Genomic DNA, 24,901 nt, shown 5'->3' on the forward strand with positions numbered 1-24,901 from the left:
ACCACTAATCCACCACATATTTCTCCATTAACCTGCAGAATGGTAGGAACATGGTATTGTAGGAACTAGTGCAATTAGCTTGATAACCAACGAAACTGACAATTATCACATCAGTTAATTGGCTAATTGGATGATTGATGCTACAATTAAGCAACAGCTCTCCGTCAAATATTCAGCTTTTTCCTCGTTGCCTCACATGAGTGTTCAGAATGTGAATCAAAGTTTTTTTGTGGTGTTGTTAGGGTTTGTTTCAACTTTTTTGGTTTCTGAATTCTTTTTCAGATCATTTTCACAGAACATTAGCTATCTCTGCTATGCATAGTTTGTCATTACTTTTTGGCGCTTGGTTTTCAAATGTTAACTGGAAGATAGGCAAACAGGCATAAAACTGGAACCTCCATCCAATTTTGGTGGTGTAGGTACACGTTTCAAAATACTTTTACTGAATAACCCGTACTGAATATCAAGTTTAAAAAGCTGTGAACTTCTCATTACATTGCATTGGACAAAATTAGAATATCATGGAAAATGTTCAACATTTTTTTTCAGTTATTTTAAAAAGTGAAAACTTATATGTTGTGGACGACATATAAACTAACTAGGACATTGACCGATGGGGAACCACAGGTTCTACAACCCCTGGCAAAAATTATGGAATCACCGGCCTCGGAGGATGTTCATTCAGTTGTTTAATTTTGTAGAAAAAAAGCAGATCACAGACATGACACAAAACTAAAGTCATTTCAAATGACAACTTTCTGGCTTTAAGAAACACTATAAGAAATCAAGAAAAAAAGATTGTGGAATCAACCTGTAAATTTTCATCCCCCAAACTAACACCTGCATCAAATCAGATCTACTCGTTGACATTGACCCTATGCCATGACATTGACCCTATGTGTCTTTTTACAAGGAATGTTTTTGCAGTTTTTGCTCTATGGCAAGATGCATTATCATCTTGAAACATCCCCAAACATCCTTTCAATTGTCCAAAATATCAACGTAAACTTGTGCATTTATTGATGATGTAATGACAGCCATCTCCCCAGTGCCTTTACCTGACATGCAGCCCCATATCACCAATGACTGTGGAAATTGACGTTTTCTTCAGGCAGTCATCATTATAAATCTCATTGGAACGGCACCAAACAAAAGTTCCAGCATCATCACCTTGCCCAATGCAGATTCGAGATTCATCACTGAATATGACTTTCATCCAGTCATCCACAGTCCATGAATGCTTTTCCTTAGCCCATTGTAACCTTGTTTTTTTTCTGTTTAGGTGTTAATGATGGCTTTCTTTTAGCTTTTCTGTATGTAAATCCCATTTTCTTTAGGCGGTTTCTTACAGTTCGGTCACAGACATTGACTCCAGTTTCCTCCCATTCGTTCCTCATTTGTTTTGTTGTGCATTTTTCGATTTTTGAGACATATTGTTTTAAGTTTTCTGTCTTGACGCTTTGATGTCTTCCTTGGTCTACCAGTATGTTTGCCTTTAACAACCTTCCCATGTTGTTTGTATTTGGTCCAGAGTTTAGACACAGCTGACTGTGAATAATCAACATTTTTTGCAACATTGCATGATGATTTACTCTCTTAAGAGTTTGATAATCCTCTCCTTTGTTTCAATTGACATCTCTCGTGTTGGAGCCATGATTCATGTCAGTCCACTTGGTGCAACAGCTCTCCAAGGTGTGTTCACTCCTTTTTAGATGCAGACTAACAAGCAGATCTGATTTGATGCAGGTGTTAGTTTTGGGGATAAAAATTTACAGGGTGATTCCATAATTTTTTCCTCAGAATTGAGTGATTCCATATTTTTTTCCTCTGCTTGGTCTAAAAAAGTAACCATTACTGACTGCCACAATCTTTTTTTCTTGATTTCTTATAGTGTTTCTTAAAGCCACAAAGTTGCCATTTGAAATGACTTTAGTTTTGTGTCATGTCTGTGATCTGCTTTTGTTCTACAAAATTAAACAACTGAATGAACATCCTCAGAGGCTGGTGATTCCATAATTTTTGCCAGGGGTTGTAGATGCGGTCCTTTGTACTATATACGGAGACGGAGGACAGCTGACGTTTGGGGAAAATCTATTTACAGTTATGCTACATTTTTAAAGTACTGACACAGAAAAATGTCTTAGCTTTTCTGAAAGTCTTTATTGAAGGTTTAATCTGTTTTCAGTTGTGTTCAATTTTCTAAAATTAATTTTTGTCATCAGTAAGCTTTTCTGAAGCTGCTTAACCAGTACAATATTCCATATAAAGAAATTACAAATAACTGAAGTGACAGTGTTCACATTAGATCATTTTTTCCCCCTTTCCTTTATTTATTTTTTTGGCCTGTGTGAGACACTGTTGAGACACAATTGTGACACACGTGTGAACATGTTAGTTATGTGTTTGGGGTCACATGCATACAGAAAATATCTAGCTTTGAATGTGCTGTCTGGGATGTTAGAGGACGTACAGACTGATGAATTCTGTCAGGTCTGCATTAATCTCACAAGCTTTTATTTTGAAATATGGGCTTTTATTGTGGAACAATAATTACTGAGTTCTCAAAAAATATTGGTCCAATCACCTTGCTGTTTCACCACTTGAATCCTCATGAAAAAAAAAAAAAAAATAGTATAGTATGCTCGAGAGAAAGATCTTTTTCTTTCACCAAGACATCAGATCTAGGCTTGCATCTCAGATGTACCTTCTGGCAAATTGTACCTGAATTTTCAGGTCTTCTTTTTAAGAGAATCCTCCTCTATAACACTTCACCATGAAGCTGTATAACTGGTGATACAAAATGCAAAACATGCACTATGCACAAATTCTCCAATCACAGCCACAGAAATCTATAACTTCTTCTGGGTGTTTTGGTGGCTTTCCTCACTCTTCGCCTTCTTTTACAGTCACTCAGAGAATTATCTGCCCCATGCAGATTTACCATAGAGCACCAACCTTTTTGTATTTCTTCATAATTGATGTAAATAAAGTCCAAGATATAGTCACTGACTTGGAAATGTTCATGTATCCATCCCCTGACTGATCTTAAGAAAACTGGCAATAAAAATGATTATTTACAGGTATCATACCAAAGTGTTCCATTACCTATGCAACCCATCATCTTGGCTTTTATATTTTTAATTAATTGATATCAAATTGTAGAGATTTGCTTTCAGTTTGAGTTTAAGGAAGATAATTTTGGATTTTTTTATTTGAAATGGCATAAAACAAAATACAATGTGTGAAATAGCAAGTGTTCCAGTACGTTTTGAGGGGCACTGCATGTTTCATCACTTTTGAAGGTTTGGGGTTTTAGTGGACAGCCTGGACCTTCCTATCTGTGGGTTTATCCTGTGTATGTGTTGGCTCTCTTGTGGTATTACTGCTTCCTCCCACAGTCTGAAGACATACAACTTAACTGGTGTCTTGAAATTCCCACTCGGGCAGAACTGTTGTCTTACATGTTCACTCATAATGGGATACAGACCTGACAGGTTGTACCCAATTTCTCAGGGAATGTACGCTGAGATACTCCTGTGACGCTTAATGTTTTGTAAATACTGGAGTGCAAGGCAGAAAACCCCAAATGTCTTAGAATTTAACATCCAAAAATTGATCTTGTTTTTTAAATATACTTTATAACACAGACTTTTCTGGTTTCAGGTCCGAGACAGTCTAAATGGTACTGATCCAGATGATGTTCCTATTCCTTATGATGAGGTGAAGAACCCTTGCAGAACGAGCTATGGTTACCCCAACTCTGCAGCACTCCATCCCCTCAGTATGCTGACTCTTCTCCTCATGATTGCTCTGCAAATATTGACCACATCACCGCAGCTGAGTAAGAGTTAATCCATTAATGTGAATAATACCTGAATTAAACTTGACTTTCAACCATAGGTCCACAGTGTGCGGAGAACTCTGATCATCTGCTGTTTGTTGGTGTTTAGCAGACTGCCTTTTTTGTTGTCGTTTCCTGGTTGCTTAATTTTACTGAAGCTGACCAGAAATGTTCTGATTCTGTTGGTCCGCAGGCAGCAGATAATAAAGGCTCAGATCTCATCATCACAGACGGAGTTCACCTCAGCTGGCCGTTTATCCCATCAAGAAGAGGCTACTGTCTGAATGCATGTAGTCAAAGGCTCATAACTAATCTGAAGTTATGCACAAAAGTGTTTGTCAACAATGTCTCAAAGTATTTCTGTAAGAAGAGCTCCACCTAGTGTTGTGAGAGGGTAAACTATTACTCATGTAGCTCATTTGTGAAAGTCTCTATGTTCAAAATAAATCAAAGGTTATATTTATATCTAAAAGGATATAAAATTGATCTACAGATTGACTGTTTGTAAAGCTTATGATCATTTATAATGGAAGTTTATTTATTTTTAATCTCTCTAGTGTCTCTGGGCTTTGGACCGCTAGCCGATTGAAGTAAGTCACTGGGAAATACAGAAACCCATAGAGACAATTAAACAAAAATTTTTTTGGGATGTTTTACACAAAAAGTTTGTTAAAAATAAATATCAGTGATGACAGTAACAATCATCCATTGACTAACGGCAGCACCTTTAATTGTCAGAAAAAAGTGTTTGCTTACTGAAGGTCAGCGCGGCCGTTCGGCATAAGCAGACTACACAGCCTGCGTGGGGCACCAACCATGTTGCACTAGTTTGCAGGGACTCCAATTGACTGAAAAATGTGTTGAAATTATTACATTATTACATTTCAAAATCAGTATGAATTATTTATGAATAGGCCCATCGCTTTGTCTTTAAACATTGTGTAGGCCCCTACCCCATTACTTAATTGGGGCTAATTAAGTTTTTTTTTTTTTTTTTTTGCCTAATATAAAGCCCCCATCCACCCCCGCCCCGATTCCCTGAAATGGTACAGCCCTGTTTGCGTCTTTCTCTGTTCGCTGTCGCCTAACCAGGGTTGCCAGATGTGATGATTTCCAGTCCAATAAATGCTCAAAAATGCAAGGAGGCACTAAATCCTGCGCAATTTGAACTGATTTTTAAAATGTGTGTGGCAATTCTATACAAAAAACTCGTCCAGGACCAGTGCCATATTTTTACCCTAAACAAACCATTTGGATGGGAAAACACCCAATCTGGCAACCCTGCGCCTAACTGAAGTAGCGCTAGCCCACATTCGATTCTGACACGAGACAAGTTGCCACTATGATGCCACAATTAAACAATGAAGCGACAGCAGGAGTCTGGAGCTGAAAAACGGAGGAAAAAGAAACAAAAAGATGATGACCGTGCATCCATTGCTGGTAAGTACGTGTTAAAGGTTTAAATTGTTTTGATTACTTAATGTTCAGTGGTGCTAGGTTGCGTTGGCTTTGCTGATTTGATGTAGCTTTAAACGCTAAACTAATCTGGATATTACAAGACATGTGGTACGTTTGCAAATAGTTGGGCAGTGTAGTTTGAAGATTTTGAGTGCCTTATAAGTCAACAAAATCCTAGTTAGCCATCAGTGCACTACTTAGGTCCAAATCTATTCTGCCTGACAACATGACCAGATAGCAACTATAAATTTGACAGGCTGATAAATATACCAAGAATAGTGAGAATAATTTCAGAACTTTTATTTAAGGCATATGTATGTAAACTACATATCCACTGCTTAAAATAGACATGCATGCTTGCGTGCAGTCAGCAGAATGCTGGAAAAGAAACGCAGTTTAGTTGGTGCTCCATTCCCCCTTAGGGTAAGGAAAGGGTGACACCTGCTGGTAAACATTAGCATTTGTTGTGGTTGTGTATGGTTTCACAATGCCACCACTGTTTTGCTTGATGTGTAGTATTGAGCATTTTAATATTTAGGTATTTTTCTATGTGTCCATAATTTAATACAATGTAATGGTTTCATGTAGTTTTCCTATCATTATGGAATATACCGGATACTAGATAACATAATATAATGAAGTGTTTCATGCGGGGGGTGGGGGGGGGGGGCTCCCTGACCAGTTATGCTTAGGGCCTCCAAAACCTTAGCAGCGGCCCTGCTGAAGGTACAAATAGATACCGACAATTGACAAACCATAAAATATTCACTTAGCTTCAGTGATCATCACCTGAAGGCCTCGTAGCGTCTCAAACACACAAACGGGTAAACACTGCTACAGCTTTACAGTAAGAATGTACAAAATAATGTTTACCGACTCCGATCACATTCACATCAAGCACAAAAAATATTTAATGCAGAAATTAAAGCTAAATTCACAAAAAGACTCCTCATACCTGATGTTTGAGACAGTTGAGAGGGATACATAACATACTAATATATATATATATATACCTTCAAGATAAAGTTTGTATTTTGGCTTGATACCCGTTAAATTCAAGTAGACAGTCTGTCAATGAAGCTCACTAGTCTTCAAATCATTTGGGGTCATGTCATTTACAAGCTACAGCTTTTGTTAGTAATACTTTGAGCAGGAAGCTGCATCCACAATCACCACTACATGATGCATTTGATACACACGTATCCATAAAGTATTCACAGTGCTTCACTTTTTTGACAATTTGTGTTACAGCCTTATTCCAGAATGGATGATTTTTTTTTTCCTCAAAATTCTACACACAATACCCCAGAATGACAATTTTTTGAGATCTTTGCAAATGTATATATATATATACATAACAAACAAACAAAAAAAAAAAACCAAAATGCAAAAAACAAAACAAAAAAAAAACCCTAAGACACCACATCTACATAAGTATTTGCCATGAAGCTCAAAATTGAGCTTAGGTGCATCCTGTGTCCACTGATCATCCTTCAGATGTTTCTACAGCTTAACTGGAGTCCACCTGGGATAAATTCAGTTGATTGGACATGATTTGGAAAGACACACCTGTCTACATATAAGCTCCCACAATTGACAGTGCATGTCAGAGCACAAACAAAGCATGAAGTCAAAGGAACTGTCTGTAGACATCCAAGACAGGTTTGTCTTGAGGCAAAAATCTGGGGAAGGGTACAAAAACATTTCTGCTGCTTTGAAGGTCCCAATAAGCACAGTGACCTCCATCATCTGTAAATGGAAGAAGTTCAGATTCACCAGGACTTTTCCTGGAGCTGGCCGCCCGTCTAAACTGAGCGATTGGGGGAGAAGGCCTTAGTCAGGGATGTGACCAAGAACCCGATGGTCACTCTGTCAGAGCTCCAGCATTCTTCTGTGGAGAGTAGAGCACCTTCCACAAGGACAACCATCTCTGCAGCAATCCACCAATCAGGCCTGTATGGTGGAGTGACCAAATGGAAGCCACTCCTTGTAAAAGGCACATGGCAGCCCACCTGGAGTTTGCCAAAGGCACCTGAAGGACTCTCAGACCATGAGAAACAAAATTCTCTTGTGTGATGAGACAAAGATTGAACTCTTTGGTGTGAATGCCAGGTGTCATTTTTGGAGGAAACCAGGCACCATTCCTACAGTGAAGCATGGTGGTGGCAGCATCATGCTGTGGGGATGTTTTTCAGCAGCAGGAACTGGGAGACTAGCCTGTACATTGGTGCATTGATCTTTTCCTCAATCCTGAGACATCCTGGATGAAAACCTGCTACAGAGCGCTCTTGACCTCAGAGTGGGGCGAAGGTTCCTCTTTCTGCAGGATAATGACCCCAAGCACACAACCAAGATATCAAAGGAGTGCCTTCAGGACAACTCTGAATGTCCTTGAGTGGTCCAGCCAGAGCCCAGATCTGAATCCAACTGAACATCTCTGGAGAGATGAAAATGTCTGTGCACCGACGCTCCCCATCCAACCTGATGGAGTTTGAGAGGTGCTGTAAAAAGGAATCAGCAAAACTGCCCAAAGACAGGTGCACCAAGCTTGTGGCATCATATTCAAGAAGACTTGAGGCTGTAATTGATGCCAAAGGTGCATCAACAAAGTATTAAGCACAGGGTGTGAATACTTACGTTTTAATTTGCAAAAATTTCAAAAATACTTTTTCGTTGTCATTATAGGGTGTTGTGAGTAGAATCTTGAGGAAAAAAAATTTTTACTCCATTCTGGAATAAGGCAGTAACATAAATGTGGAAAGAGTGAAGCACTGGGAATACTTTCTGGATATTTTTTTATATTCCCACAAAGGAAAAAAGTTAAATTACTTGTAAAAAAGAAGACATGAAATTTCTATTTGTTTGCCAAAAACACATGAGACTTGAGGCTAGAATTGACTGGAAAATCTGTGTTCCATTCCACCATGAGATCATACAGCAGACAAAACCTTGGATGATGTACAGTTTCACCATTCTCAGCCACAGAAACCGGTAACTTCTTCAAGGGTGGGCATGGGTGGCTTGGTGTCTTCCCTCACTCACAATCTTCTTCCTGCACACTCCATTTTTGAGAACTATCTTGCACAGAACGATTTAAAGTACCATCTTGTTTGTATTTCTTAACGACTGATGTAAATGAAGTCCAAGACATATTCAGTGACTTGCAAATGTTCATGTATCATCCCCTTGACTTGTCTGAAGTAAAACAGCTGCAAAAGTGATGAGTCGTATTAAAATGCATCCTTATATTTAGTTCATCTGGTAAATTCCTGGCTACACTACATAGCTGTGTTCTTAGAAGAGCCACTTTATCTGTATCGTTCAGTCCACCAGCTCCAAATGAGTACTCGCATTCTGGGTAAGTAATCTGGAATGGACAGTTGTCCCATCCATGAGGAGTCGTAGATGCTCATCTGAGTCACACTACAGAATCAGAGGATCAGGACCGAGTTCTTCTAAAAATGGAGGAACTGTGCACACCAGGGCAGCCCAAATCCTCTCCTGCAGGGCACCTATGCTGCATGGTTTTCCACTTTCCCTGCTCCAGCCACAGCTGGTTAACCCTGAAAGGTGTGCTCAGCCAATGAGGAGCTGGACTACAGCAGAATTACACAGTCAGGTGTGAGTAAAGCAGGTGGACATGAAAACATGCAGGACAGGTGCACTGGTGTGCGCAAATGGCTGCAATTATTAATGGCTATATTTTGTTAAACCCCTTGAATTAAATCAGGAAGTCGTCACTACAAGTACATTTTGAGTGTTTCATTTCAGATTCACTGTGCTGCTCAACAGAAGCCAAAAAAAAAAAAAAAAGTCAGTGTTTGACCTCTTATGGACCTGAGTGTATAAATGTGTGTTGTGCTGCTGTCAGCATTGAGAAAACAGTGAATCAGACTTGAGGAAAAATTCATGAGTTATCAACAGACAGGTGCTGCAGCTCTGAGGACCAATGGCAGTCACACTCAGATGGACATCAAACACAGGCTCTCAGATAAAATTCATTTGCTACCTTCACAAATCACTTGAACTTTTTGTTTTGTCTGTCTGTTTTTTAAGGGAACAGTCATCGTTAATGTGAATCTATATGAGTAAAAAGAAAACATGACTTCAGTTGATACTTCACTGAGAAGTGCAGTCCATCAGATTTGAGGTCAGTGGCTCAGTTCTGGACCAGCAGCTGCGACTAGACGAGCAGCAGTGAGTCTGTCAGAGGTCCATCCAGAGGGAGGAGAATGTGTTTTTGTGTCATGCTCGTCTGTACAGAGGAGGGTCTTAGATTTAAGTCATCACCTCTTTTAGTGTCTCGATCTCGTGTACCAGCTCCCCGTTAGGGGGGTCACTCTCTGACAGCAGAGGAGAACAACCTGGCACAGCTAACTTATACGGCAGATTATCTTTATTCAACATTCGTCTGGTGGCAGCGACCAAGCGGGAGTAGCTGTCAGGGTTGTAGTCCGACAGAGCGGGCTGGGGAGACAGTAATGGCAAGTCGTCCCTGTTCGGTCGGGACATGAAGAGAGGTGGCCGCCGCTGGTTCTCGCCGTCCTTCATCGAGTCTGGAAGGGGCTTACGTTTGCTCTCAGGGAGAACCATGATGCAGAGCACAGAGAGAACGGCGAAGGAGGAGAAGACAACATGGTGGAGGAAGTATCCGCCTTTATTCTGGAGCTCCATCAGCGAGGAGGCGGCCATTCCAACGCACCCCGCTGCCAGCACCAGGCCCAGGCAACCGCCCCTGATAGAGGAAGAGGAAAACAGCTGTCAGGAGAGATGACATTAGTGCTGTTCCTGGTCCTGACTCGCTGTGACCTCATCACCTCCAACTGCAGAACCTCAGAGGTTAATGGGAGACAAATGGCTGAGACCTGATTGGTTCAGGTATTTAATCAATGTTAGAGTTCACTTTGAATGACGAACAGCTGATCACTCCAAAAGTACTCAACACTTTTTGATAAATAAACATTTTGTGGTGTGATGTCGCTTTGGATTGTGAAAGACCCAATTTAATTGTGATGATTCATATCAGTCTGTTCCTGCTGCAATACAGGAAAGCTCAAAGGAAACCCTAAAATTATTTCCTCATGACTCCCTTCACATGCTGATAGTAAAAAAAAAAAACCAACAGCAACAACAACAACAACAAAAAAAATGGTTTGATCCCATTTTTCCATTCAACGGTTGTAATTAACATGATGAATAAAGAGGACTGGCAGGACTCAATTTTACTCACTTGGTCTGTGGTTTTCACAAACATCTGGAATAATTTATTATCCAAAAGAGAAAATCAGTAAAGAGGCAAGAACCTTTTCAGGGTTTGAGATGTGGCACATGGCAGAACACAGGTTTGACCGGCATGCAGAAAAATAACACACAGCATATGGTTATTCTCAGTCTCTAATATTTTGAGCTGACTGAAGCAGCCACATTATCATTAGTAAGCAACATGGACGTACGGAGGCAGATACTTACCGAACAACAGTCGGCATGACCTCACTGGCAAAGAACGTACTGAGCATGGCGAGAGCCTGAGAAGACAGCAGCCCCACCAGAGACAGCACCAAGACCAGGCCGCCACGCAGATCTGAGACACACAAACACAACACACTCCTTAATTATTCAGAATGACACTGTCACCTCCGGCACAGTCAGATTCTTCAAAAAGACAGACAGGTAGTGATGTATGTTACCAGCTAATCAAAAACTGCTGCTTTCAATAGCTTTACTAAGACCCAACTGTCGCTGCAACTAACAATTATTTTCATTAATTAATAATCCACGTATCAAATTTCCAATTAAACAGGTATGCTACATATTTAGTAAATAAATAATAATTTCATCCCCCATCACTGAGTTCCAGAGTGCAAGACACTATTTTACATCATTCCAGAATATACAGTTAGTTGTTAATCACTCAAAAGCTAGTTGGAAATCTCAATTTCAAATGAATCTGGTTTAAACCGGATTTCAATTGATGTTGACCCCTTTAAACCAGGTCACACCTACAACAGAATTTATAATAAAGGAGAAATAAAACTTTTGAGGCAAAGTGACAGTCTATTCCTGGTCTAGAGCTGCAATTTAAACCAGATCAAATTGGAGTTAGTCTTGCAGTATTTGTAACCATTTTTAAATTTCTCTTTGGAAAAGGAGAAAACATTCTGCAGTTTTACTTGATAAATGATTTTCAACAGTTGTCTTGATTACAAAAATATCTGCATCAAATAGCTTCAGTGACACACTGATTACAGATTTTCTGTTGACTGTAGAATAAAACCACAACAGCTGCTGACAGTGAAATACTTAATGTTGTGGAACAATTACAGCAACACAACAATCTCAGGAATTAAAGCACTGAATTCCTTTGATTGTTGTTCTTTTCAATTTACTGTTCTGACTGAATTTTTTTCAGTCAGAACAGTAAATTGTTGTCCTGCTGAACAAGAATATATTTCACTCACTAACCACTAATGCAGCATAGATTATACACATTATTTAAATATTTCATGATAAACACACTTTAAGGTTCCAGCTTTTCTACAAATTTTACTTAATTCAATACCAATTAAATCTCAGTACTGCAGCCAGGATGTGAAATGAGGTGGGTTGTTTTTGGTGAAAGTGGACCTTTGTCAGCAGGGGGTCTGGGGGACCACTCAAAGCCCCCTGAAAACTTTTGATTTTTTATGTCCAGGTATGCATTCTGGGGGACTTTTTTGATCACTATTTTCTCACCCTGGTCTTCCCCAATTTAGTTGTACTGACAAATGTGTGTAGTATTTGTATTTTCTTTTGCACATTTTCTTTGCCTTTAACCAAAATTGATATCACAACCTACATGTTTGTTTGTTAAAATTACTAACCACAGGAGCTGTAATCATTTTCATATTTTTGGCTTCCCTCATCCTAACTGACCTGATTTTAAAGGTAGAACCCCAAACAGACCCAGTAATGCATGAGCTTAGACATTACACTAAAAAAAAAAGATAATGCTTCACATCCCACTTTAGTTATGCAGAAAAGCTAAATTAAGTAAACTAATTTTTATGTGGCTCATCAATTAAACTTAGTTTATTTTTATGCATTGCGGTTCTGCAGCTGTGTTTTAACCACAGCAAGAAAACTCACAGAGACACTCAGAGCAGACTTTGAAAGAAAAGAAAAGTTTAATATATGTTTGTAAAACTTTGCTCTTACAGCAGGCTGGCCTTTTGGTAGCCCAACTGTCATAGCGACAGAGAACTTTAATTCCTGCAGTCTGAATGAGAACATCCATCCATTTTCTATACCTGCTTACTCCAATTAAGGGTCACAGGGAAGATGCTAAATTTTGGATGAAGAAGAGCATGAAAGATGGCGTAAAGCTGAGCAGCAACTTACATTGAGTGAGCGCCAGCAGAAGCAATGATGATAATCCAGTGATGATGGCAGAAAGCAGAAGAATAAAACGCCGACCAAAGTGATCAACAGACAAGCAGATGAAGATGCACGCCAAAGCTCCGGTTGCCACTCTGAGGAAGTAGCTGAAATAGAAGCTGCTGGAATATCTGTGCAGGTTTCTGGTAAAACAGTACTGAATGCCTGTTCCAATGAACCTGCATGAGAAAACAGACAGTTTACGAAGACTAAAAATACACTTCTTCTTCTTCTTCTTTGTCTTTCGGCTGTTCCCGTTAGGGGTCGCCACAGCACAAACAAATTAATATGGTGTGTGTAAACACCACAGAGTTACAGATAGCAAAGCTAGAGAGCGGAGTCACGCCTGACTGTGTGCCGAAAAGGAGCATGCGCTGCCATCACCACAGAGGGCAAAAAATGACCGTTCACAGCACAGTTCAATGCTACAAGTGAGACAGTGTGATTGTGCAGTCATGTTTTCAGATGCATTTTACTTGGATTTGGACTTTGACGGATTTTACAATTAAATGCATGTATGCATTCACTCTCTTTAATCCCACGGTCAACTCCAAAATGAGCATTATTTTGTGCCAAGATGGAAATTTCATGTCACTAGGATCTTGGGACAACGACATGACGAGTATCTATGGATTTATTTACATTGCATGATGCAGACCGTGCTGTGTTTAGTGACGATGGGGTTGTGGGTGTGTTTCCACGTCAGTGTTATGCCCTGCTACTTTTGCCAGGAAGGTAAGAAATTTAACTCTTCTAATTTAATTAATGATATTATTTAAATTAAAAAGCAAACCAAAAAGAGGTAGGTACGGCATTTACGGTCCATGGAATCCATAGAGTCTTATGGTGTAAGCCTATTGTTTTTTTAAATGCATCAAACACAAACAAAACAGGTACTGTACAAATCTTAAAATAGCTGCACATAAAAAATTAAAAAATAAAAGAAAATAAGGGGCTTATTGTATATTATTTAAATATAATAAAAGAAAAAGAAAAATATAGGGCAACCAAACATTTACAGATCAAATTTGTCTATAACAAAAAAGGTTTGAAGCATTACTGGATTCAGTAAATGATAAAGACTTCTAACAACTTTTTAATTAATTTCTCCAATGAATAATGTCAGGTTTTGTCTTGAAAAAGTGACATCTATGTATGTAGTTGGATAAATCTTGTTCACTCAACACGCATGCTGTATTGCACAACTGGGTACTTTGTGTCCTTTCTTTGCCCTTGTTGGTAGTGGTGGCTGCGCCCCATGTAGGCACAGCAGGGTTATGTTAGTGGTATAAGGAGTCTGCAATCTAGCTTCGCTATATGTAACTCTATGGCAAACACGCACAAAAAAAAAAAAAAATCCTGAAGACGTCACCTCAAATCTTAAAAAGGATTATTAAATCAATCTGTTTGCTCATCTGATTATGATGTTTAAAAGAACATTTCCGTGGGGAACCTGGCGAGAATAAAACCTCACAGTGTGAAGCTGAGGATGAGGCAGTTCTTCCAGATTACACGAGTCCCATGAAGCTCCAGAACTGAGAAGTACTCTGCCCGACAGTCTTCCCCATATGCCACATCTATCTCTGCAAAGAGAAAGAAAGGATGCAAAACCAAAAACCACACCCACACCAAGCAACAGCAGCTCAACATTTCCTTGGGTGATCCCTGTGCCACAGAGAACCCACTCATCATAGTGAACGTCTGAAATTAAAAACGATTTTAGGAGTACAAGCCCACTTGAATTTTCAATAGGCAGCCAGGTAGGGGTCAACTGACGAATTACACAGGGGTCAAAATTCAAAGATGCTCAAATCATATTGGAAAACTACACCACATTATTTGTCTGATCACAGAGATTCAAAAAAGGTATAGTTTGGATTATTTGTGACTGAACTTTAAGGAGTTATAGGGTAAAAACATTAAGAATGGTGACAAAGGTCACTTTCAGTTTGTACAGGAGTCGAAACTTAAAGTTGCTCTAATTTCGGAAAAAAATTTATGCAAATTATTGGCCGAGTTAATAGAGTTTTAAAAAGGAATATTTGCATCATGTGTCATGCTAAGTTATCATGTTACCGGGTAACATATGTGTCATAGAATCCAATGGTCATCGACATTGGTTGACCTTTACTTTGCAGACCAAAACATTCAGTACAGTCAAAATTATTCCATTTACTAATCCTATTAGCTCAACCAATAATCTGCACCACTTTTTTTGTTTTACCATAATGGAAGGAACTTTAAATTTTGAGCCCTGTACAAACTGAAATTGACCTTTCGCATTATTTTTTACTCCAGAACGCCATACAATTCAAACTATACCTTTTTGAAATCTTTATGATCAGACAAATACAATAACATGCTTTTGGAGGGTGGCATGCATTTTCAGAGACCCGACGTCCATGTCCAGTCGCCTAAAATGACAGATATTCGCTCGAGTTAGACTCATTTAGGTGACTGGACATATATTTGTTTAATGCAGACACAACAAAGTCCATAGAATAAAAGAAATAAACAAGTATTAAAAATTATATTAACAGTCTCTCCATCCAATGATTTCTCAGTACAGAGGTGTAACAACAGCAGCTCAGTTGAGGATTTGTCAGAGTCTGTATGATAGCATTTTCAGAGTTTTCTAATCGTTGCATAAATTGAAACATTAAATACCTCAACAGTGCCTCACAGGTGGGAATATGTGCATCCACAAACAACTGAGTAGCACTGTGCCATCTCGGCACCTTCATCAACAGCCTAAAGGTGTCATTATAGGCCACAATCAGTCTCCTAAAGGTGCACCGCCTGTAGTTCCACCACAAAGGGGCCGTATACAATGGAGCGCAAAAGGCTCTGAACAAGGCACATTTCACATTAGGAGAACACATACTGAACTTGCGCAGCAACATATTTGCGTGGGCATACAGCTTACAATACTGTCTTTTAATGTCTCTGTCATCACACCAGTCATCAGTCACATAATGTCCAAGATATCTGACCTCATTAAAGATCATGAGCGGCTTATCACACAAATAAAAAGCTGGGAAGAGCATATTTTTGTCCTCCTTACTTCTCACAATCATCATGCTACTCTTTGTGGGATTATACATAACATCATATTCTTTCACAAACACAGAACAGATTTTTTTTTTAACAATTCTTGCCTCCCAGCACACTATGGACAGATTAACACCAAATCATCTGCATACATGAGATGGTTAACAATTGTTGCACCAATGACACAGCCAGTTTTACATCTGTTTAACTTTGAGGACAATTCATCAATGTAAACATTAAAAAGAACTGGAGAGAGAATCCCCCCTTGTCGGACACCACTGCTGACATGAAAGGGTTCAGACAGGACACTGGTCCACTTTACATACATGGCCTGATTGGCATACCAAAATGATAGAATACGAACCAGATATTTTGGCACACCCCTATTGTTCAGTTTGTTAAATAGTTTGCTATGATTAACTCTATCAAAAGCCTTTGTAGCATAAATAAAGCACAAAAAAAACCCCAAAAAACAAAACAAACAAACTGGAATTCATACTAAGATATTTTGCAACTATGTCTTTTAGTGCATAGATACACGTCAGTGCCGTGTCTCTTTTTAAAGCCAAAATGATCATCACTTGTTTGAATATAAAATTCAAGCCTTGAGTACAATATATATTCTCTAAAACTTTTGACACAATGCCGGCAAGGGCAATGGGCCTGTAATTTTGCAAGCTACTCAATTTTTCTGCCTTATCTTTAATGACACGAACCAAAACAACAGTAACAGATTCAGGCAAAAATCCATGGATTAAGAAACCAGTAAAGTACATTGATAAGAGCGGACATAATCTATAGCTGGAATATTTCAGATGTTCTGCTGTAATACAATCCAACCCACAAGCTTTATCATTTTTAAGCTTCAGGATTGATTCATAGACTTCACTAGTATGAACTACAAAGTCCTCAGTCATAGCAAGATTTTCAGGTACAACAGTCTCACTTTTTACAGAATTAAATAAGTCACAGTAATGTTTGCGCCACAAATCTGCGATATTTTCTAGGCCATGTACGCCTTCCATGCTAAATGGCAAAAGGGTTTTAGCATTGTTCATGACTGTAACTTCATTCCAAAATTCATAATAATTATTATCCTGTAGTCTTTTAGCAAGAGAGTGTGCTCGCATTGCATTTTCATTTCTTTTAATGTAACGAAGTGCATTTTTAAATCTGGACGTAGTGGCTTTTTTAAGATCAAACAATGGCCCCTGTCTAGGCTTCCCAGCTTCACGCCACATTTTAAAGGCTTCTCTGGCTGATGCATAATGTTCAGCCACAAACTCCTTCCATCCAGGTTTACTAAAATTTCTATCTTTTCTACAATGAAGGCATACACTGCTATCTTTAAGCACTTGTATTATATTTTCATATAATACACAGTTCACTAGTATGTTGCAGATTCTTACGGTTTGGGTTTAGACACGTCAATGCCTCTCTGGGTAATTTAACAGTTTGAAACAACTCCCCTGTCACTATTTTATATTTATTAATCTCTTGTTCTGTTACTTTAGACCAGTCAAGTTTGAAAGTACAACTGCCATTTGTTTTTTCCAAAACTGCTGGCATTCTATCCACATTCAGATTGATACTTAAAAGGTATATGATCATATAAAGCATGATTATATAAAATATCAACTTGACACAAAGAAGCATGGGCATCTGCAGTACAGACACAATGATCCAGCCAGGAGGTGGAATGCCAAGCTTTACTAATATAGGTGAAGCTAGTATCTGGTAGGAACACTTTACTCGACAGAAACATATTATTGTCTTCACAAAACTGTACTAGATGATTCCCAAAAACAGATGAATTACTTGACAAATCAGCATTAAAGTCTCCAATCACATATAGACACAAGTTGTTCTGTTTTCTTCAATGAATGATTTCAGAAATGCCAGTTTGTATATAAACTCATCATCTAATTCATATGATTCATAAGGCATGTACACATTTAATATTACGCATCTCTTATAATTAATAGCCCAGTCAACATTCAATCTTAGAACTTTGACTGCTGAGTCATATTTAGTGTTCCACAGGATGGCAACTCCGCCCGGTATTCTACCACGGACGATCCTCGTGCTGAGGTCTGTGGTGGATTCACCAGCACCATGAAAATTCACATTCAAAGAATTCAATTTATTCAAGTCTTGTTTCGATAGCCAGGTCTCTTGTAGGTACAGTATGTCACAGTCATTCAGAAGCGTATCGACCACATAGCGCCGAGCTTTATCAGCATTTCTGTGGCCCACACGCAAACCACGCACATTATAAGACACAATTCGAAACTTTGTGTCAGTCACTTAGACACTTTGTTTCTGCCCACTACTGCGGGCAGGTATGGACAGGTAGCATAAATGTAAATCTATGCTACTGGCCCAGCAACACCTCAGTAAGTGATAATAATGTGGAATACCTTTCAATATGAATGGAGCATTTTTTATTTTTTTATTTTGAACCCTGTGTAATTCTTCAATTGATCTCTACCTGGCCATCTATTGAAAATTCAAGTGGACCCTCTGCTTTTTCAAAAGAGTGATGTCTGCGAAGTATTTGTGCCAAATTTGGTGCATGCATCACCATTTGAAGGTTCCTCTGTAAATATTCACTTATCTGCTGTACTATATAGTTCACACCTCAAATATCAACAATATCATGAATGTGTCAATAATAACTGCACCTTTATTTTAATCTTAGAACGGGCTGGTTGTGAGGTGAATTGCACCAGTCACCTCTTCTCTGGAAACTTGAGAAGTTAGCCACCCTCAGACAAAACACTTCAATAAAGACATTCCTCTCTATAATTTAGTATATATGTAAATTAAGTCCTCTCTTAGATAGAAGACCTAAATTTCTACCAAGAAGGCTGAGTCTTATATGAGGGAGAGCCCTGCATATGAACTTTGTTTCTTTGCGTCATAATATAAGCATCAATCGTCACAATCGGAGGTAGGTAGTGACCGGAAGAGGTGATGGTCAATTCCGGTCACTCTGAAATGTACAGTATGATTGAAAACCCCTAAAATGACCTCAAGATCAGGTAAATCAGTTCACTATTGACTGATGTATGGGTGACCTTAGTTTTTGGGGGTCCATGACAAGGAAAGTCCCCCCCACAAGGGGATCATGGGGTCAGAAAATTCGACCCTCAACAATTTTCCATAGACTGTCCCCAAATAAACCTGAAAAAGCAAAAAACAATCTTAGCAAACAAATCCTACAGGATTACACTTCGTGCCACACTAATTATCCCCTCCCCCCTCCCCATGGTGGACTGGACGCCTGCATGGACTCTCGTCAATTGTTATGTTGTGTTCTGTATTGTAAACCTTTTTGGTAGAATGGCCTAAGCAGAGGGTCGCTCCTTTGAGTCTGGTCTGCTTGAGGTTTCTTGCTCAAATCATCAGAGGGAGGTTTTCCTGACCACTGTCTCCTGTGTGCTTGCTCTAGGGGTTGGTAAGGTTAGACTTTAATTGTATGAAGCGCCTTGAGGCAGCTTTGCTGTGATTTGGAGGTATATAAATGAGAAAATTAATTGAATTAATTAATAGGTGTGAGAGTGTGTCAACTGCAAACTCTAAACTGTATGTTGGTAGGAGCAAAAGCATGAATGAGTTTGTTTATGTGTGTTGGCCCTGTGATAGGCTGGTGGCCTGTCCAGAGTGTACATGTCCTCTCACACAATGATTGGTGGACAGGCTCCAGTATTCTTAGAAAGAAAGAAAGAAGAAAGAAAGAAAGATTTTTTTTTTTTTTAACTGTGACCAACTTATCTATGACCGTTTGGCTCGAATAGTCACAGGAGTTAGAAAAAAATATCCTATTTTAGGCCAGTTCCTCATTCACTCATGACAAATAAACAAAATGGATCAGAGTTCCTTACATGACATTTTCACATACTGCTCAGTGCTAAGAACTGACCGTATAGTTTTAGAGGTTGTATGAGATACAGTGTAGGCAAAGTGTGACTGAGAATGTACCTGACAGTAAACTTTGACCAGGGTAGAGTTCATCCTGTAAACACACACCATTCCTGGTGGAGAATTCCTGGAGGCTTCTCTTTGCATGTGGGATCTGTGCTGTTGCCAGCAGCCAGCGAGGAGACTCCGGAAACACTGATGAACAGCTGAGGAAAATACAGGTCAGCAAACCTCAGGGATGTGTGACTTTAACATGTTAAAAATTCCTCTGCGATCATTACTTTGAGGAAGGGGAAGTTGGTCAGAAGATACAGTCTGACAACAGAGTACTGCAGTAAAATCTGTGATCTCCAAGTACATGTCGATTTGTACACCTACAGTGCATCCAGACAGTACTCAGAGCGCTTCATTTTTTCCACATTATGTTCCAAAATAGAGTAAATTAAATTTTTCCCTCAAATTACTTTTGTCACATTTATTAAAAATAAAAAAACTAAGCAGATGACGTTCCAAGTCCCAACTGCCAGGGGCTGTGAGTGCGGACCGGGCTGCCGGGCCACCCGCCCTCGACTGCCACCCAATCCTCTCTGCACCAGACTAGGGATGGGTATTGATAAGATTTTATTGATATCGATGCCATTATAGATTCTGCTTATCGATCCGATTCCTTATCGATTCCCTTATCGATACCTCGTGAATTTTGTACTAAAAGTAGGCTTTACAGGTTTTCTATGTATTTCCTTGAGTCTTAAAGTAAATAAATATAAAATTAGTCAATGTATCCTTGATCTCTGGACATAAATAAAAATAAACAAAACGGTGTTTCGCTTTGAAGTTATTAATTCAGACTGGATTCTATCGTTCTATCTTGACTTGTCAGAGAGCCGCGCAACATTTGGAGTTGTGCGAATGGAACGGAGGACGATTCTTGTTTCTTTCTCACAACGAGACAGGAGTCCCAGTTAGTAACTTTAATCTGCACAAAAGTGAATCACAACTCATATTCAGGGATGAAAGTGGTGAAAAACAAAAAAAGCTGAAACCCAAAATTACCCCCCAATACCACCTGCACGAAAATGTTTCAATTCTAGAAGCTCTGAAATGCAATCTGGGACTATTCCAGACGATAAACTCGAGTATCCATTTAGGTGAGGAAAAAAAAAAAAAAAAACTTATTCAAATTCATTCCAGAAGTATTCTGCTCTTACTAGGATGCAGCAGTTTTCTAGTTTGGCAGATAGTTCTGGAGGAAATCACTGAAGAAATTAAACTGAAAATATGGTTTGACCGAAACAAACTGTCATTAAACTTAAATAAGACAGGGATGAAATGGAGGTGTGAGAGTCACTAGGTGTTCACAGGAAACATTTATTTCTGTATGTATTTATTTATGTATTTATTTATGTTCATTGTTAGTTGCTATTATATATTTTCTGTTGTGTTTCTATTCAGGTTCTTTTTGTCTCTTTCTCTAAAATTGTATATAATATAATCATTAGATTATTAATATATAAGCAAAAATAAATTTAAGGAATATTACAATTTGAAAACAAATGCACCCGAACGTGATGACGGCTGCTAATTTTTAACATTGAAAATGCCACAGACATGCTAACGCGTTAGCATCGCTCCCATTTTTAAGTTATAAAATACATCTATCAACTGTTTCAGAAGACCATAACAGGTCAGTTTAACATAGAAAAGGTAAATAATACTCACAGACGTATGCTCTTTAGGGTTTTAGCGGAGGAAAATTAAGCGAAAGAAAGAAATAAACGAAGCAATCGATCGAAGTATTGCTTCAATCTGTGAACCACTGCTTCGATTGGTTCAAGGTTCAAAGCAAAGCCGCACTGCAGAAAAGTTGATTAAGGACCCGCTGCAGGGTCTGTAATCAATGTAGAGAAATTATCATTTTCCTGACAAACACCCGCCAAAACAACGGCCACTCTGAAGGACCGATAACAGAATCGTTAAGCACAAAGCTTATTGATGTCGGTGGATCGAATCATTTCTTAACAATACCCGAAAGGAACCGGTTCTCGATACCCATCCCTACACCAGACCCCCATGGCCCCTTCTGCAGGTGGTGAACACACAGGAGGGCGGGCCCACGTTGCTCTTTTGGGTTGAGCCCGGCCGGGCCCCGACAACCAGGCCCTCACGCGCGAGCCCCAACCCCAGACCTGGTTCCAGGGTGGGGCCCTGGCTCCACCATACCGGGCGACGTCTTGGCCCTTGATTTTGTTTTTTAAACTCCTCCTTGCCTCAAGTGGAGGAGTTTAAGTATCTCAGGGTCTTGTTCACAAGCGAGGGACGGATGGAGCGTGAGATCGACAGACGGATCGGTGTAGCGACTGCAGTGATGCGGTCGCTGTATCGGTCCATCGTGGTGAATAGAGAGCTGAGCAGGGGGGCAAAGCTCTCGATTTACTGATCGATCTACGTTTTGACCCTCACCTATGGTCATGAGATTTGGCTCATGACCAAAAGAATGAGATCACGAGTGCAAGCGGCCGAGATGAGTTTCCTCCACAGGGTGGCTGGGCGCTCCCTTAGAGATAGGGTGAGGAGCTCGGTCACTTGGGAGGAGCGCGGAGTCGAGCCGCTGCTCCTCCACATTGAAAGGAGCCAGCTGAGGTGGCTCGGGCATCTTTTCCAGATGCCCCTGGACGCCTTGCTGGAGAGGTGTTCCAGGCATGTCCCATTGGGTGGAGGCCGCAGGGAAGACCCAGGACATGCTGGAGGGACTACGACTCTCTACTGGCTTGGGAACGCCTCGGGGTTCCCCCGGAGGAGCTGGGGGAGGTGTGTGTGGATCGGGAGGTCTGAGCGGCTTTGGTTGAACTGCTGCCCCCGCGACCTGACTCCGGATAAAGCGGAAGAAAATGGATGGATGGATAGATGGATGGAAAAACTAAGAAATGACACCCTTTGTTCACTACTTTGTTGATGCACCTTTGGCAGCAATTACAGCCTCAGGTCTCCTTGAATATGGTGCCACAAGCTTGGTGCACCTATCTTTGGGCAGTTTTGTCCATTCCTCTTTGCAGCACTTCTCAAGCTCAATCAGGTTGGATGGAGACTGTTGGTGCACAGACATTTTCAGATCTCTCCAGAGATGTTCCAGTCGAATTTAGGTCACTTGGGGACATTCACAGAGTTGTCCTGAAGCCACTCCTTTGATATCTTGGCTGTGTTTAGGGTCACTGTCCAGCTGAAAGATGAACCGTCGCCCCAGTCTGAGGTCAAGTGCGCTCTGGAGCAGGTTTTCATCCAGGATGTCTCTGTACATTTCTGCATTCATCTTCCCTCATGCCTGACTAGTCTCCCAGTTCCTGCTGCTGAAAAACATCCCCACAGAATAATGCTGCCTCCACCATGCTTCACTGTAGGGATGGTGCCTGGTGTCCTCCAAACATGACGCCTGGCATTCACCCCAAAGAGTTCAATCTTTGTCTGATCAGACCAGAGAATTTTGTTTCTCATGATCTCAGAATCCTTCAGGAACCTTTTGGTAAATTCCAGGCGGGGCTGCCATGTGCCTTTTACTTAGGAATGGCTTCCACCTGGCCACTCTACCATACAGGCCTGATTGGTGTGTAGCGCCATGGCCTCGATTCGCCCTAATTAAATAAATACATTAATGCTGTCTCAACAAAAACCTGAGTTTGGAACTGCAGACAATAGATGGTGTTTTCCCTCTCAGTTGAGAAATTCCTAAGTCATCTGGAGATCTTAAGATAAGCTTGGAGACATCCCCCATGGGCCAAAACGGATTCACAGCAAAGCAAAACTGTAATTCAAAGTTCTTCAAAGGGGAGCCCTTGCCTTTTTATCTGTGAATTTTCAGTCATTATGAATTACATGACATTATAATGGCTTCACGTCAGAATCTGAGCTTCTCCAGGCCAGGAGAACCCAAATTTTATGACCTCACGCCAAGGCCAGACCCTCTCAAGACTGCAAGACGATATCCCTTCCACAACACAGGGCCATAAAACTTTGTCTTGACAAGCAGCTATTATATTTAGGTTTAAGTTAAGAAAGACATTCTTTTAAAATAAAAGAATTGCATCAGTATTCTTTGATTCACATATATAAAGACTTCTAATGGTGTTTGTATTGATTAATCAAACAAAATGCTTTGCACATAATCATTCCATTTTATTGACATGTGTTCCTGTAACCAGTGATGCCGGTAACGCATCACTTAGTAATGCGTTACTCTAATCTGATGACTTTTTTTTTTTGTAACGAGTAATGTAACGCGTTAATCTTTCCAAATCAGTAATCAGATTAAAGTTACTTCTCCAAGTCACTGTGCGTTACTATTATTTTTGCATTGTGGGTCGATAGCAGCATTAAACTTGGTCCGTGGGCAGGAGGTCGGGGTTCGACTGAACTTTTCATCTGCGGTTTTCTGCAGCAGCTACGACTCGTCCTCACCTCTTAAACAGTGGTCACAACAGCACACCTGAACTGAGCTTTGAAAAGACATTTTTTATGCTTTTTTTTCTCCTTTATTTAGAATTCTGAGCTGAGCCGCTCCGTATCTGCTGCTAAAAACAGCTGATCCTCGGCGACACGTCAACAACTAACACTATTTTCCAGTCAAATGCACCTAAATGCTCTTTCTGCAGACCACATGATGTGAAAATGCAATAAAACTTTCTTACCTGTAAATCTGGTCATGTTTTCTGCATAAATAAATGTTATCCATTCTTTGTGCTCAAACACCAAAGCAGGGGCGAATCCAGATAGAATGGGGGCGTGGGGCAAGGATGTGCCTCCCCCACAACACCCCTAGATTAAAGGTCCAGTTTTGAAGCCTTTTTTTTACTACAACTACTAATACTACTTATAATAATAATAATAATAATTTTGACAAGTAAAATGTTTAGAGAGAACTTAAATGGTAGAAAAATGTTACAAAGAATTGAATAGTTACATTTATAAACAATGTAGGTTAGAGGTTTTACTGTTACAGTGAGGTCAATGGTTAAATATGAGATCAAGAAAGAGGTCTTTATTTTACTTTTTATAAAACAAGTATTTATTTTCATTGAAGTCAAGAAAGGGTGACTATAAAGTGAGTTTTGGCAAAACAGGTATCATTGTCATGTTGGGGTGGCACAGGGTTGTTGTCAGCAGCTGGGGAAAGTAACTAAAAAGTAACTAGTAATCTATCTTAGTTACTTTTACATTTGAGTA

The 24,901-nt window shown here is 39.8% G+C and overlaps 2 protein-coding genes across 2 annotated transcripts in view; one reads left to right on the plus strand and one right to left on the minus strand.

Annotated features, from left to right (window-relative positions):
* Nucleotides 1-4,262, plus strand: part of dpep1 (dipeptidase 1) — a 62,456-nt gene extending 58,194 nt beyond the window's left edge. Inside the window, exons 10-11 of the mRNA XM_034192085.1 lie at nucleotides 3,664-3,841; nucleotides 4,035-4,262. Coding sequence (XP_034047976.1) covers nucleotides 3,664-3,841; nucleotides 4,035-4,045 — 189 coding nt within the window. The 3' untranslated portion in view covers nucleotides 4,046-4,262. The remainder of the gene's footprint in view (nucleotides 1-3,663; nucleotides 3,842-4,034) is intronic.
* A 4,744-nt stretch (nucleotides 4,263-9,006) lies between these two features.
* The window catches only part of slc22a31 (solute carrier family 22 member 31), an 81,756-nt gene continuing 65,861 nt past the window's right edge, over nucleotides 9,007-24,901 (minus strand). Inside the window, exons 5-9 of the mRNA XM_034192097.1 lie at nucleotides 19,748-19,893; nucleotides 14,187-14,295; nucleotides 12,677-12,891; nucleotides 10,769-10,880; nucleotides 9,007-10,034 (exon numbers count right to left, since the gene is read on the minus strand). Of these exons, the coding sequence (XP_034047988.1) occupies nucleotides 9,578-10,034; nucleotides 10,769-10,880; nucleotides 12,677-12,891; nucleotides 14,187-14,295; nucleotides 19,748-19,893 (1,039 nt within the window). The 3' untranslated portion in view covers nucleotides 9,007-9,577. The remainder of the gene's footprint in view (nucleotides 10,035-10,768; nucleotides 10,881-12,676; nucleotides 12,892-14,186; nucleotides 14,296-19,747; nucleotides 19,894-24,901) is intronic.

This window comes from Thalassophryne amazonica, chromosome 2 (genome assembly GCF_902500255.1).
Source record: "Thalassophryne amazonica chromosome 2, fThaAma1.1, whole genome shotgun sequence".
Taxonomy (NCBI): domain Eukaryota; kingdom Metazoa; phylum Chordata; class Actinopteri; order Batrachoidiformes; family Batrachoididae; genus Thalassophryne; species Thalassophryne amazonica.